General features: G+C 37.3%; 1 protein-coding gene across 2 annotated transcripts in view; it reads left to right on the top strand.

The window, feature by feature from the left end:
* The window catches only part of TAX1BP1 (Tax1 binding protein 1), an 88,700-nt gene that overhangs the window by 65,758 nt on the left and 6,214 nt on the right, over positions 1 to 16,728 (top strand). For both annotated transcript variants that reach the window (XM_082846105.1, XM_082846104.1), the window contains exons 15-16: positions 9,227 to 9,410; positions 9,766 to 9,914. In XM_082846105.1, the coding sequence (XP_082702231.1) occupies positions 9,227 to 9,410; positions 9,766 to 9,914 (333 nt within the window). The remainder of the gene's footprint in view (positions 1 to 9,226; positions 9,411 to 9,765; positions 9,915 to 16,728) is intronic.

Below are 16,728 nucleotides of genomic sequence, written 5' to 3' on the forward strand. Positions count from 1 at the left end.
AGAATGGCTAATAGACAAAATTTGGTTATTCAGCCTAGGGTATTTGGCAGATATTTTCTTGAAAAGAAGGGAAGTGAGCCTGTTACTTTTTTTTTTTTTTTTTTTTGCTGTACGTGGGCCTCTCACAGTCATAACTTATTATAAGCTAAACAAAAGTTAGCAGAGCTTGTGCCTTTGTGGGGAAAGGTCAACCATATATATAGAATGCCACGGACTAGATTATCTTGAATACCTTTTTCACATGTTCATATAATTTCATTTAATATAGTTTGTTAGGGTACCACATTTTTTTTAAAAATTAATTTTTATTGGAGTATGGTTGCTTTACAATGTATTTGTTAAAACACAGGTTTCTGGCTTCCATTCCCAGAGTTTCTGATTTGTAGGTCTGGGGTGGGGCTTGAGATTTGCACATTTGACAAGTTCCTGACGCTACTGGTCTGGAGACCACACTTTGAGAACTGTTGTAGTCACTCGGGCCTTACAACTCATGAATTGCTTTCTTGTTTCAGGGCCCTTGTTCATGTACTTTGCTAGGAATATTCTTGCCTACAATTTTTTGTAAACTTTTTTTTTTTAAAGAAGAATTTTTTTGGCCGCGCCATGTGGCATGTGGGATCTTAGTTCCCCAACCAGGGATCAGACCTGTGCCCCCTGCAGTGGAAGCACGGAGTCTTAACCACTGGACCGCCAGGGTAGTCCCAGAAGAATTTAAACATATGTAAGAAGAGAATAATATAACGAACTCAGTTGTACTTCTCACCCAGCAATCAACAGATGTTACTTTGTGGCATCTTATTTTAATTTTCTTTAAGTCTTTTTTTAATTGAATTTGTTACAGTATTGCTTCTGTGTGTTTTTTTTAAAAATAATTATTGAGCACCTACTATATTCCAAGTTATTTATTTATTTTGGGCTGTGTTCGGTCTTAGTTTCTGTGTGAGGGCTTTCTCTAGTTGTGGCGAGCGGGGGCCACTCTTCAACGTGGTGCGCGGGCTTCTCACTGTCGCAGCCTCTCTTGTTGTGGAGCATAGGCTCCAGACGCGCAGGCTCAGTAGGTGTGGCTCACGGGCCTAGTTGCTCCGCGGCATGTGGGATCTTCCCAGACCAGGGCTTGAGCCTGTGTCCCCTGCATTGGCAGGCAGATTCTCAACCGCTACGCCATCAGGGAAGCCCCCTTGCTTCTGTTTTGGTTTTTTTTTTTTTTTTGGCCGTGAGGCATGTGGGATTTTAGCTCCCTGACCAGGGATCGAACCTACACCCCATGCATTGGAAGACAAAGTCTTAATCACTGGACCGCCAGGGAAGTCCCGGTGCCATCTTATTTTATCTGTTCAACCATAATTCCCTTCTCTGTTCCGCCAGTGGTATTTTTTCAAGTATATCCCATAATTCCTATTATTTTCCTCTGAATATGTAACTATTCCTACTACTCTTGACTTATTCTTTAAGTCTCAGATTAAATCTCTCTTTTTCAGAGAGGACTTCTTTGACCTCTCAGTCTAAATTAGCTACCTTTATTAAACCTGGTAGCTATACTTTTATTTCATAGCACCATAATTTGTAGTTAATATTTCTGTGCTTATTTCTCTTAACAACTCCCTTTGCTTAATTGTAAGGTCCATGAAGAAGAGGGATCATGTTTATTTTATTCACCACTGTATTTGCAGGCTCTAGTACAGTGCCTGATATTTGAAGTTAAATATTTGTTGAATGACTAAACAAGTTAATGGGGCAAACATAATTTATAGCATTTGCTTATAAAAATATTTGGTAAAAGAAATGTAGTGGGATCAGCAGTTTTATTGTCAATTAATCCCCTGCCCTGTCAGGAATACAATAGAAGTAGACCAGTTTGCTTTCTGCTTCCTGTCTTCTTGAGTTACTCTTGATTTCCCTGCTACTGACACTGTAGTTTTATATTACTTCTAACGGCTCTATTTTTAAGAATTTCTGTTTGCTATTTCAGCAGCTTGCTTCATGTTTGTCTTCTCCCCCAGTGTTTCTCAGTACCCTCACTCCTACCACAATCCTCTGCAGAGTTAGAATTAAGTCCTTTTTGTTAAGCACTGAAACCTAGATCCAGACAGTGCCTGGAATGAACCAAGTGATCATTAAGCATTAGTTGAGTGAGCAAATGACAAAATGGATATATCACCATCTAACAGAATGTGTATTTTACTTATTTTGTTTCTTGTCCATCTGCCCTGCTCTAGATAAAGACTTCACGTGGGCAGGAATTTTTGTGTGTTTTGGTTATTCCTAAATCTCTAGTGCCTGCTGCATATTAGATACTCAAAAAATATTGAACATATGTGTGGATAAAAACTCACTATAAAAAAAAACTCACTATAGTTTTTTTAAGTAACTAGCTCCCTAATGTTATAAAAATATATATTTTAAAAATAACTTTTAATAGTATGAAGTAATTTAGGATTAAAAACCCTACCAATTTAAATTTATTTAGAAACTTAATATACCTTAAAGTATCTTATTTTTGCATGTCATTCCAAAACCACTATTTAGAATTATCATTTTCATACTATTTCAGATATTCTGTATAAGCCCTTTACTAGAAATATGAAAAGGGACGAGTAAAGAAAATAATAAAGCACAAGCACAATGGCAAATAATGATAAAAATGATGGTGGGAAGTACTTTATTAACGATTACCAGAGAAAAAATTAAAATAGGGGCTTCCCTGGTGGCGCAGTGGTTGAGAGTCCGCCTGCCGATGCAGGGGACACGGGTTCGTGCCCCGGTCCGGGAAGATCCCACATGCCGCGGAGCGGCTGGGCTCGTGAGCCATGGCCGCTGAGCCTGCGCGTCCGGAGCCTGTGCTCCGCAACGGGAGAGGCCACAACAGTGAGAGGCCCACGTACCACCAAAAAAAAAAAAAAAAAAAAAAAAAAAAACAACAAAAAAAATTAAAATAAAAAAATTTTTTAAAGTAAAACTATTTCAAAATGTTGTTTAACATCAGGTACCTGACTAGCAATTTTTCTGAATCATCATTTCATATTTCCAGATGATCTGCTTCCTTTTTAAGAATAGAAGAGTAATATTTGTATATACTTATAAATGATTAATGGAAGGTGTCTTGAGTATATCTGTGATGTTTTGTGGGTGACAAAATTAAAGGTACTGCAACTGTTGCTGTGTTTTTTTGCCTACATTCATAATTGAAGAAAATGCTAAATTTCAGTTAGAAGTTAGTGAAAAGATATAAACTTTTTTTTTTCATCTAAGTTTATGGATTTCTTGAATTCTAAACATGGATCCTTTTGGAGTGGGGAGGCATGCATTGTGAATACAAATTTAAGAATCTTTTCTAAGTCAAGAGTTCAGTCTTCTAATTTGCCAAACAACCTAATCATAACTATTTTGTCCATGTTCCTGTGTTCCATTCACCCTGCCTCCAGTTTACCCCATGAGGAATCAAAGCTGCTTATTCCTCCTTTTCTTACACTTATACTATTTGCAGAGGATTTATTTCATCTTTGATGGTAGTGGAGTGGAGTATGAACCTAGAGGAAACTCTCTATTAGGTTGGAATTCTCCATGAAGTTCCTTGGCTCTATCAGCGCATGCATAAATGTTTTGATGAAATCCTTGACTCCATTTAAGTAGTTTATTGTTTGCTTACAGAAGAACTTAACCATGCTCCTTTAAATTGATTTGCTTACACTTTTTTTTTTTGGTGGTACGCGGGCCTCTCACTGTTGTGGCCTCTCCTGTTGCGGAGCACAGGCTCCGGACGCGCAGGCTCAGCGACCATGGCTCACGGGCCTAGCCACTCCGCGTCATGTGGGATTGTCCCAGACCGGGACACGAACCTGCGTCCCCTGCTTTGGCAGGCGGACTCTCAACCACTGCGCCACCAGGGAAGCCCTGCTTACACTTTTGTAGAAGTATTTTATCATCTCTTAACTCTTTTGCTGCTTTCATGCCCTTTTTTCACTTTTCTTGAATCATCTTTGAAATATTTTAAAAATTTACTCTCTCCCTTTTTCTCTCTTCACATTTCCACTTAAACATCCTGAATTATTATAGTGGTATGTCAGGGGTTTTTGAGTCTTGACAGGAGATGAGGGAACATCCATTGAGGGCCTGCTGTGTTCTAAACACTCCCCTCATTTCTCAGTACTCTGAGGCCTGGGAAAGGTAAGTTCCTCAGGGTTATTTGTGCTGGAGCTGATGAGCAAATTCTGGTCTGACTCCAATCAACCATGTCATGCTGCCCCCCTGATTATTTGTTTCTACTTTCAACTGTGCCCAGTATAGTTTTGCTAGATTAACGTTGCTAAGGACCATTTCAGTGTGTTATTATTGTTCAAGAACTGTTAGGCCCATTGTAGTAAACTGTATGACACATCTGGCACATTTGCCCTTCAACCTGTGTTTTTAGCTGCATTTCTTCTACTCTTAACATGCATCCTGTGTTCTAAGTAAATCATTCACTTCCCAATCCTGCAATATGTTACATTTCATATGCCTTCTGTACTCTTTTCACGTACTTAGGAAGAACTTTTAATTCCCATTTCTCTTTTCAAACCTAAATTGACTTGCATTTTTCATGTTTACCAGTTTTGCTCTCAATGATAATGACTTATTCTATTTGAAGGCCACTTACTCTATTTTAAGGTCATTTTATAGGTAAAAATTTGTTAACATAGAGTGTCATCTCTACTCCCAAGGGATGACAATCAGCAAAACCAGCTGAATTTTACTTTACAGATGAAAATTTTCATCGTTGTATCTTTTGTTAATATTTTTGGTTGAATTCTTTAATTTTAATTTTTCAAGTTTTTTTTTTTTTGGATGTGGACCATTTTTAAAGTCTTTTTCGAATTTGTTACAATATTGCTCTGTTTTATGTTTTGTTTTTCTGGCTGTGGGGCATGTGGGATCTTAGCTCCCCGACCAGGGATTGAACCTGCACCCCACCGGCATTGGAAGGCGAAGTCTTAAGCACTGGACTGCCAGGGAAGTCCCTGGTCCAATTTAAATATGATAAAATTCTCTCATTTTAAGTGCAATTTGATGAATTTTGGCAAATACATATAGTTCTCTACCATTACATTCAAACTATAGAATGTTTTATTTCTGCACATAGTTCCCTCATGCTCATATGTAGTCTATTCCTCCAGCTACCCCCAGTCCCAGACAACCACTGTTCTGCTTTCTGTTACTCTGTAGTTTTACTTTTTCTAGCATTTCACATAAATGTGGTCATACAGAATTTATTCACTAATTGATAGATGTTAATCCTTTTACCAGCTGATGGGCATTCAAATTATTTCTCATGTTTTGCTGTTATGAGTAATGCTGCTCTGAACATTCTCTTACAAGTTTTTTTTTGTGGACATGTGTTTTCATTTTTCTTGAGTAGATACCTAGGAAGGGAATTGCTGGCTTATATGGTATATAAGTGTATGTTTTTAAGAAACACCCAGATTGTTTTCCAAAAAGGCTGTACACTTTGCATTCCCACCAGCAGTGTGTGAGCATTCCAGTCACTAGCCCTTGGTATTGTCAGTCTTTAATTCGAGTCGTTCTAGTGAGTGTGTAAGGTTACCTCATTGTGGTTTTAGTTTTAATTTCTCCGACGACTAGTGTTTTTTTAATTATTATTTTTTAATGTTAAACTTAAAAAATTTTTTTAATTGAAGTATAGTTGATTTATAATATTGTGTTAGTTTCAGGTGTACAGCATAGTGATTCAGTATTTTTGCAGATTATATTCCATTATAGGTTATTACAAGATAATGGGTATAATTCCCTATGGTACACAGTAAATCCTTGTTGCTTATCTATTTTGTATATAGTAGTTTTTATCTGTAATCTCATACCCCTAATTTGTCCCTCCCAGCTCCCCTCTCTCCTTTGGTAACCACGTTTGCTTTCTATATTTGTGAGTCTGTATTGTGAGTCTATATTATTTTTTAGATTCCACATATTAGTGATACCATACATATAGTATTTGTCTTTGACTTATTGAATCAAGTGCACACGTGGGCGCACACACACACACACACACCCACACACACACCCATCTTCTTAATCCAGTTGTCTGTTAATGGGCACTTGGATTACTTCCATGAATACCTTTGCTATTTTAAATAGTGCTGCTATGAACATTAGGGTGTATGTATCTTTTAAGATTAGTGTTTTCATTTTTTCCAGATAGTCCTCGATGACTGACTGGTGATGCTCAACATCTTTTCGTGTGCCTGCAGGCCATTCATATATATTCTTTTGTGAAGTGTCTGTTCAGATCTTTCACCTGATTCTTTATTGGGTTATCTTTTTTGGATTTAAGAGTTTTAAAAAATATATTCCACATACAATTTCTATGTTATATATTTTGGAAATATTTTCTCCCAATTTGTGTTTTGCCTTTTCATTTTTAAAAATACTATCTTTTGAAGAGCAAAAGCTTCTAATTCTGAAGTAGTACAGTTTAGCAATATTTTTCTTAATGGTTCATGCTGTATGTGTCCTATCTGAAATTTTTGCCTAACCCAGGGTTACAGAGATTTTCTCCTATTTTTTAATCCAGTATATTTTATAGTTTCAGCTCTTAGGTTTAGATTTATGATCTACTTAAAATTAATTTTTGTGTAAGGAATGATATGTAGTTAAAATTTTTTTATTTGTATGCAGATATCCAGTTTTTTTGCATCATATATTTAAAAGAACATGTTTTTCCTCCATTGTATTACTTCTGCATCTTTGTTGAAAATTAATTGACAAGAGTATGGGTATATTTTTGGGATCTCTTTTCTGTTGTATTGATTTATATTAGGGGTCAGCATACTAAGGCCTACATCCAAATTTGACTTGTGGCCTGTTTTTGTAAATAAGGTTTTATTAAAGCGTATTGCCATGCCCATTCATTTTTAGGTGTTGTCTATGACTGCAATAGCAGAGAGAGATTTGAGTAGTTGTGACAGAGACTGTGTGTCCTACAAAGCTGAAAATATCTACCATCAGGCCCTTTATGGAAAGTTTGCCTACCCCCGGTCTGTTTATCCTTAGGCTAAGACTGTACTCAGTTGATTACTATAGCTTTATAATAAGTCTGGAAATCAGATTGTGTAAGTCTTGAAGTTTGTTCTGCTTTTTAAAAATGGGCTGTTCAAGGACCTTTGTGTTTCCATGTACATTTTATAATCAGTTTGTCAGTTTATACAAAAGCCTGCTGGAATTTCGATTGGGATCGCATTGAATCTGTAGATCAATTTGGGGGGAATTAATAGCATAAAAATAAGTTTTCCAGTCCATGAATGTGGTATATTTCTCTATTTGCTGAGGCTCTCTTTAATTTCTCTCAGTAATGTTTGTGGCTTTTAGTTTATAGGCCTTGCACATCTTTTGCTAAATTTATTCCTCAGTATTTAATTTTTATCTATGAATGTTACTATAAATAGAATTTTAAAAAATTTCATTTGCTGATATATGGTAGTACAGTTGGTTTTATATATTGACCTTATATACTGCAGCCTTGCTAAATTAACTCATTCTCCTAGTTCTAGTGTATTCCTTAGGATTTTCCACTTCTATGATGATATCATCTGTGAGTAAAGATGGTTTTACTTCTTCCTTTCCAGTCTGTCTGCCTTAATCTTAATCTTGCCTTAATCTTAACACTGTTTAGAACCTCCAGGATAGGGACTTCCCTGATGTTCCAGACTCTGCGCTCCCCCGTGCACAGGGCCTGGCTTTGATCCCTGGTCAGGAAACTAAATCCCGCATGCAGCAACTAAAAGATCCTGCACGCCGCAACGAAGATCCCGAGTGCTGCAACTAAGACCCGGTGCAGCCAAATAAATAAATATTAAGGGCTTCCCTGGTGGCGCAGTGGTTGAGGGTCCTCCTGCCGATGCAGGGGACACGGGTTCGTGCCCTGGTCTGGGAGGATCCCACATGCCGCGGAGCGGCTGGGCCCGTGAGCCATGGCCGCTGAGCCTGCGTGTCCGGAGCCTGTGCTCCGCAGCGGGAGAGGCCACAGCGGTGAGAGGCCCGCGTACTGCAAAAAAAAAATTAAAAAAAAAAAAAAACGAAACTCCAGTATAATGTTGAATAGAAGTGGTTAGAACAGACATTTTTGCCTTAATATTTGATCTTAGGTAGAACCATTTAATTTTTCCCCATTAAGATTCACTGTAGGTTTTTATAGATGTCTTTTTTTTTAAATCATGGATGCCTGTTGAATTTTATAAAATGTTTCTTCTTGCAGTTATTGAAATGATTGTATGCTTTTTTCCTTTAGTCTATGAACGTGTGATGAATTACATTGATTTTTGGATGTTAAACTAAATTTGCATTCTTGTGATAAAACCCACTTGGTCATGATTTTTTTAAATTAATTTTGGCTGTGTTGGGTGTTTGTTGCTGCGTGTGGGCTTTCTCTAGTTGCAGCGAGCAGGGGTTGCTCTTTCTTGCGGTGCGAGGGCTTCTCATTGTGGTGGTTTCTCTTGTTGCGGAGCACGGGCTCTAGGCATGGTCTTTAGTTGTGACACACGGGCTCTAGAGCGCAGGCTCAGTAGCTGTGGCGCACAGGCTTAGTTGCTTCGCGTCATGTGGGATCTTCCCAGACCAGGGATCGAACTCATGTCCCCTGTATTGGCAGGCAGATTCTTAACCACTGCGCCACCACGGAAGTCCCAATGTATTATTTTCTAATATTGAATTTGATTTCTTAATTAAGTTAAGGATTTTTACATCAGTATTCGTGAGGGTCTGCAGTTGAGGTCTGCCGTTTTCCTGTGATGTCACTGGTTTGGGTATCAGGATAATACTGGCCTTGTAAAGTAAGCTGAGACTTTTTTTTCCTCTAGTTTTTGAAAGAATTTATACAAGATTAGTATTTTTTAAAATGTTCGATAGAGTTTACCAGGGAAGCAGTCTGAGTTGTTTTTTGTCTTGTGATTTTTACTAATAGCTAAGTTGTAAGAGATTCGCAATTTCCTCTCAATTAGCAATAAAAAAGGTACTTTATTGGCACAAATAAATTTGAAAATATATTGGGCTTTATCCTGCTTTCTGATTTTGTTAGATGTGGAAGGGACATTTATGAGAAGTTGAGAACCAGCCTTTCCAACTGTGTACTTTAAATATAATAGGGAAATCATTTTATTGTTATATTTTGGCTAAATACTTAATGCTCTTCTTGTTAAAAAATATTTGGTTGCTTATTCACCTTTGTTTTTGTTAATTTTAGGAACTTAAAAGGAGTATAGAAAATCAAGCAGAAAGGAAATTGGAGGGTCAGAATTCCCAGAGTCCTCAGCAGATCTCACAGTGTTTCAACACAAGCTCAGAGCAAAATGGTCATGTTCCTGCAGTGCCAGATACACAACCAGTTCTGCAGTTTGGTAATCCTTATGCAACACAGGAAACAAGAGGTTATTAAAATATTTTTGGTTGGGGTTAGCTGAATGTGGAGGTTTTTTTTTGTTTGTATCTTCCTGGGATTAGAGAACTGTTGGTTATGATCAACTCTAATAGAAATCTTGCTTTATAATAAGCAGTTTTAATGTTTAACACTAACTGGCTTCATCTAGAAGCAGTACACCATGAATGAGGAGTCTATTTGCTTATTGCACATAGTTCTTATTTTTAAAGATCATTTGGGTTAAAAAAAGACATTTTTTGGATACACTAAAGTGGTTCTTTATATTCTGTTCATCATAGCTATACACGGAGATTCTAATTTTAGTACCAGGTTTTTACCCTACCCTTCCAAAATTTTTATTTCAGATGGAGCAGATGGTGCTTTTTACCCAGATGAAATCCAAAGGCCACCTGTGAGAGTACCCTCTTGGGGACTGGAAGATAATGTTGTCTGCAGCCAGCCTGCCCGAAATCTAAGTCGACCTGATGGTTTAGAAGACCCTGAGGATAGTAAAGTAAATTGAATTTCTATTTTCTGAGCCTGTCCCTTTTATTTTTTGTCCTGTGTAGAGAGTTATGTGTGTGTAGAAAGAGAGAATGTGTATGCTCGTGTGTACACATGATTGCTTACTTGATTTTTTGAAAAATCTGCTTGTATTTAAATTTGAAAAACCAACCATTAATATGCTTCAGACTTATACTTTAGGATTTATTGAGAGAATGACCTTAGAATATTGTAGTTATAAGATAGTTTAATTTTAAAAATTTTTTAAAAGTTGAGCTATAATTGACATATAACATGTTTCAGGTGTGCAACATAGCGATTCGGTATTTGTGTATATTGCAAAATGATCATAACAAGTCTAGTTAACATCCATCATCATACAGCTATAATTTTTTTCTTGTGATGAGAACTTTTAAGATCTACTCTCTTAGCAACTTTCAAATATACAATACAGTATTAACTGTAGTCACAGATAGTTTAATCTTAATTATCACAGAGTAATTTACTATATTCTTTTGATTGTAGATGTACCAGGTTGCAAGAAGCAAAGCGTTAATGACAGTGTTATGCTTTGGTGTGCATCTTCTCAGTTTTGCATTTATATCCCACTTTAAGTTATAAAGTGGACTCTTCGTTATCTTTAGCAAGAAAAAGGAAGAAGTGTGTGTATCATAGTTTTCTTTTTCAGAGAAATACTCTTGTAGACATCATTAGTATTTAATCTCTCAGCAGTACAGTACTGATGATAATTGAATCAGTTTACATAGCATGGCATTCTTTTTATTTCATTTAAGAGATTTCTTCACCATTTAATAGATCCTTTTCCTCATAGCAGCTTTTTGGATTTTCTGGTCATTAAGGTGCGTTTAAAAGAAATGCTTTATCATGCTCTTTGCAAGTACAGCGGTATCATGACCTGTTTCTCATTTAATCTAGTTTGCTGCATTTAATTGCTATTAACCTTTGCAGAAACTGATCAGTGTTCAGACAGGCATGATTTTAGCCCTAGTGCTCAACACCCATAATGGAGAAAAATGTATTTCTCTCTTCTGCCTTTTGGCCTCCTATATCCATTACTGGGAATAATTAGGAAAACTGTCAGAACTTTGGTAGCCTATATGAAGTCTAGAGTATCATCTTACTGCTTTATCACACCTTTACTTCACATTTTGCATATTTAATCTGATCATTCTTGGCACAGATGTTACATGTGACAAGCTCTTCTCTTCTGTAGTCATCTGCTTCAGTTTAATTAGTAGAGTGTTCTTTCTGATCTGTGTGCTTTGCCCTCCTGCAAACCCATGAGAAGCAGTGTTAGAGTCTTGTGCTCATTTGCTGACATGCTTAGATTTGGTAATGAGATGGAAGGGGTCTTAATAGGCACACCTTGGGTAATTGTATTTTGCTATCAGAGGATTTTTCACATTAGAAACTAATTTTTTTGCACATTCAGACCTTATTTTTTTAAAAAAATTCTTGTCATTACAACAACAAAAATCACTTGCAAATGAAGTGTTTTAGTTAAGTAGTTTTAGTTAGAATATAAAAAGCAGCTCTGAGTTGACCTGTTCCTTTTCTCTGGCTCTTTGCCCTGGAAGTATTTAACAGCCTGGGACCCAGTGCCTTTCAGTTGGGGTTGAAGCGGCTGCACTTCCAGCCCCCTTCAGTCACACCTACCATATCTCCTCCCTTCTGTACCAAAAACTTTCTGTCTCACTCCCCTTCACCTCATAGTTGTAATTATGATGATAGTGATGGCAATAGACATTTCTGTAGTTTTATTGGACAGCTAATGCTTAACACTTTAAATATATTAACTCTTCATAGCTGTCCTATGAGGTAGAAACTATTACTATATTTTATAATGGAGGAAACAGAGACAGACTACCTGGCTTGCTTGAAGTCATACCGCTGGTAAGCGTACAGCCTCATCAGTTTGGCTATGGAAGTTGTGGTTTTACCACCTATCAGCCTACCAAGTGACTAAACCACAGGTTCCCAAACTTTCTCAGTTAATGGCACCTTTAGCATCTCAGTAGCCTCCTGCACAGTTTTTGGAACCATGGTCTAAACTCTTCCTACACAAAAACATCATTTTTGGACCAACACTATTGGTATCTCCTGGAAGCTTGTTAGAAATAAGGAACCTCTGGCTCCACTCCAGACCTACAGAGAATCAGACTGCATTTAACAAAGTCTTTCGGTGATCATGCGCTTAATAAAATTTGAGTTGCACTGGTCTAAGCTTCCTAAGGCCCATCAGGCAAGGTTGGATTACTTTCTCTTCCTTTAACACATATCCCACTTTCCAGTTGTTTTTATGCCTTTGTATAGTGTTTCCCTTTCACCTGACTAGCTTTACTTCTTTCCTTTCTCCTCTATCTCTGAAAGACTGAGGTTCACACATTCTGTTAATGTGTAGTTTGCAGCTTTCCACATGAATCCTTTACTATGAACCCCCCAGTTGAAGACTGACAATTTTTGTATTTACATTTTTTTCTCATGAGTTTTTTAGTTTTTATTCTCAGAAGGATCTGTGGTTTTCAGAGGGGCTGTGACTCCACAATTGTTGGGAATCACTGCTTTAAAGAATCAAGGCCTGTTTCCCATTGTCATGACACATGGAATTTTTGCCTTTCTTAAATTTTGCCATTTTTCATATGTTGTCTTATTTTTAAAATTTTACTTTGAATATAACCAGTATGTTTTCTGTTTACAAAAGTAGTATATAATTACAGCCAATTCACTTTTATCAAGACTGCCAAGACATTTATTTAAAATTAATTAATTTATTTTTGGCTGTGTTGGGTCTTCATTGCTGCGTGTGGGCTTTCTCTAGTTGCGGTGAGCGGGGGCTACTCTTCGTTGCAGTGCGTGGGCTTCTCATTGCGGTGGCTTCTCTAGGTGTAGAGCATGGACTCTAGGCACACGGGCTTCAGTAGTTGTGGCGTGCAGGCTCTAGAGTGCAGGCTCAGTAGTTGTGGCGCAAGGGCATAGTTGCTCCACGGCATGTGGGATCTTCCTGGACCAGGGATCGAACCCGTGTCCCCTGCATTGGCAGGCAGATTCTTAACCACTGCACCACCAGGGAAGTCCCCCAAGACATTTCAAAGGGGAAAGAATAATCATTTCAACAAATGGTGCTGGGACATTTGGATATCCATATGCAAAAAAATGAAATTGGACTTCTACCTCATACCATATACAAAAATTAACTCAAATTGAACCTAAATATAAGAGCTAAAGTATAAAATTCAAAAGAAAACATAGAGATAGATCTTTGTGATGTTAGGCAATGGTTTCTTAGATATGACATCAAAAGCACAAGCAGCAAAGGAAAATATAGATAAATTAGACATCATCAAAAGGATTACATGAGGGGCTTCTCTGGTGGCGCAGTGGTTTAGAATATGCCTGCCAATGCAGGGGACATGGGTTCAAGCCCCGGTCCGGGAAGAGCCCACATGCCACGGAGCAACTAAGCCTGTGTACCACAACTACTGAGCCTGCACTCTAGAGCCCGCAAGCCACAACTACTGAAGCCTGTGCGCCTAGAGCCCATGCTCCGCAACAAGAGAAGCCACCACAATGAGAAGCCCGTGCACTGCAATGAGGAGTAGCCCCCGCTCACCGCAACTAGCCTGTGTGCAGCAACAAAGACCCAACGCAGCCAAAAATAAAATAAATTAAAAAAAAAAGATTACATGAATTCTGTATGTTCTGTGTTTTGTTTTTTTTAATACACACTTCGTTCTAGCTGATTGTGTATCTCTGGTTGGCATCTCTTTTTGTTTTTTTTTTAAATATTTATTTATTTAGGCGCGCCCGGTCTTAGTCGCGGCATGCGGGATCTTCGTTGCGACATGTGGACTCTTAGTTGCAGCATGCATGTGGGAACTAGCTCCCTGACCAGAGATCGAACCCAGGCCCCCTGCATTGGGAGTGTGGAGTCTTACCCACTGGACCACCAGGGAAGTCCCTGGTTGGCATCTCTTAATGCTGAATTTTACCTTCTCTATACCATATAGTACAATGCCTTTCATATACAGTAGAGTCTATTTAAATATTTGTGACTAACGATTTTAGCTAAAGAAATGCTTTTAATTATTTTTATTTTCTGCCTACTAATGTTCAGATCATCTTAGAAAGGTAATTTTTGGTAACAGCTTTATTGAGATATAATTCACATACCATACAATTACCATTTAAAGTATACAATTCAGTGGTTTTTAGTATATTCAGAGAATTGTGCAGCTATCACCACATTCAATTTTAGGACATTTTCCTCACCACAAAAAGAAGCTCTGTACCCTTTAGCAGTTACTTTGTCTCTGTAGAGTTGCTTATTCTGGACATTTATGTAAGTCAGATCTTATAACGTGAGGTCTTTTGTGACCGGCTTCTTTCACTTAGCATAATGTTTTCAAGATCCATCCATGTTTTAGCATACATGCATATTTAGCTTGAAGAATGTACTGCATTCCTTTTTATTAAATGCTGAATAGTGTGCTATATGGATATACCACATTTTGTTTATCCATTTCTCTGTTGATTAACAGTTGGCTCTTGTGAATAGTGCTGCTGTGAACTTATGTACAAGTTTTTGTTTTGAATACCTTTTTCAGTTTGGTTATATACCTAGGAGTTGAATTGCTGGGTCATAGGGTAACTCTATGTTTAACCTTTTGAAGAATTGCCTGATTCCTTTTCCATTGGCAGTGTGTACGTGTAAGAGTTCCAGTTTATCTACATCTTTTCCCACACTTGTTGTCTGTTGTTTTGATGATAGCCCATCCTAGTAGATGAGAAGTGGCATATCATCATGATTTTGATTTGCATTTCCCTGATGGCTAATGATATTGAGCATCTTTAATGTGCTGGTTGACCATTTGTATATGTTCTTTGGGAAAATGTCTATTTAAGTCCTTTGGCCACTTTTATATAGGATTATTTGTCCTATAAATGATTTGTCCAGATAAATGATTTGCAAATATTTTCCCATCTGTGGATTGTCTTTATATTCTTTTGGTGGTATCCTTTGCAGCACAAAAGTTTTAAATTTTGATGAAGTCAAATTTACCTGTCCGTTTTTTGCTTGTACTTTTGTTGTCGTATCTCAGAAACCATTGCTTTATCTAAGGTAGCTCTAGCTTCTAATTTAGGTCTTTGGTTTGTTTTAAGTTTTGAATATGGAGAAAAGTAACTTTTTTTGGTATTCTTTTCCATTATGGTTTATTACAGGACATCGAATATAGTTCCCTGTGCTGTACAATAGGTCTTTGTTGTTTATCCATTCTATATGTAATAGTTTGCATCTGCTAATCCCAAACTCCCAATCCAACCACGCCCCTCCACCGGCTCCCCTTGGCAACCACAAGTCTTCTCTCTGTGAGTCTGTTTCTGTTTCGTAGATAAGTTCATTTGTGTCATTATTTTAGATTCCACATATAAGTGATATCATATGGTATTTGGCTTTCTCTTTCTGACTTACTTTGCTTAGTGTGATAATCTCTAGGTCTATGTAGCTGCAAATGGCATTATTTCACTCTTTTTTAAAAAAATTTTTTAACATCTTTATTGGAGTATAATTGCTTTACAATGGTGTGTTAGTTTCTGCTTTACAACAAAATGAATCAGTTATATATATACATATGTTCCCATGTCTCTTCCCTCTTGCGTCTCCCTCCCTCCCACCTTCCCTATCCCACCCCTCCAGGCGGTCACAAAGCACCGAGCTGATCTCCCTGTGCTATGCGGCTGCTTCCCACTAGCTATCTACCTTACGTTTGGTAGTGTATATATATGTCCATGCCTCTCTCTCGCTTTGTCACACCTTACCCTTCCCCCTCCCCATATCCTCAAGTCCATTCTCTAGTAGGTCAGTGTCTTTATTCCTGTCTTACCCCTAGGTTCTTCATGACATTTTTTTTTTCTTAAATTCCATATATATGTGTTAGCATTACGGTATTTGTCTCTCTCTTTCTGACTTACTTCACTCTGTATGACAGACTCTAGGTCTATCCACCTCATTACAAATAGCTCAATTTCGTTTCTTTTTATGGCTGAGTAATATTCCTTTGTATACATATATACCACACCTTCTTTATCCATTCATCTGTCGGTGGACATTTAGGTTGTTTCCATGTCTCGGCTCTTGTAAATAGTGTTGCATGAACATAGGGCTGCATGTATCTGAGAAAAGTGACATTTGAAAATAGAGATCTTACAAAATTATTTGCTTTCCTATTTTTAAAATACCTTTAAATTTTATGGAGTTGTAATTCAATGATATTCCTTCATTGACATATTACTAGAAATGGATGTTTGGCTGAGCTTAAACAGTAACATCTCATAAAAAGAGAATGTTGACGAATTTTACTTAATAATACAGTTATAAGGATAAACATTAATTCTTTAGTTTTATATAAAAGTTACCCAGAGTCATGGGTACTCTGTTCTTAATGTGTTGATTTTGGCCTTAGCAAATGTTTCTTGTAGGATGCTCTTGAACTAAAGTAGTAATTATTAACTTAGTAAAAGTTCTATTAAGTGGTGGATCTTTCTTCACTGATATTCATTACTAGCTCCTTAATGATATCTAAATATTTCAATTAATAATTCCTGGCAAAGGTGGAATCATAACACAATTTCAGAAATTGATTGTCTGAATCCTAATGATTCAGATGGTGTAACTCAATCATTAGCTCCCGAGTGTGTATTGCTAGTTTGATCACAATTGCATTTTTTATTGTGGTTGAATACACATAACATAAAGTTTACCATCTTACTATTTTTTAGTACATGCTTCTATAGCAGTAAGTACA

The sequence above is a fragment of the Leucopleurus acutus genome (assembly GCF_964270905.1).
Source record: "Leucopleurus acutus genome assembly, chromosome: 9".
Classification (NCBI taxonomy): domain Eukaryota; kingdom Metazoa; phylum Chordata; class Mammalia; order Artiodactyla; family Delphinidae; genus Leucopleurus; species Leucopleurus acutus.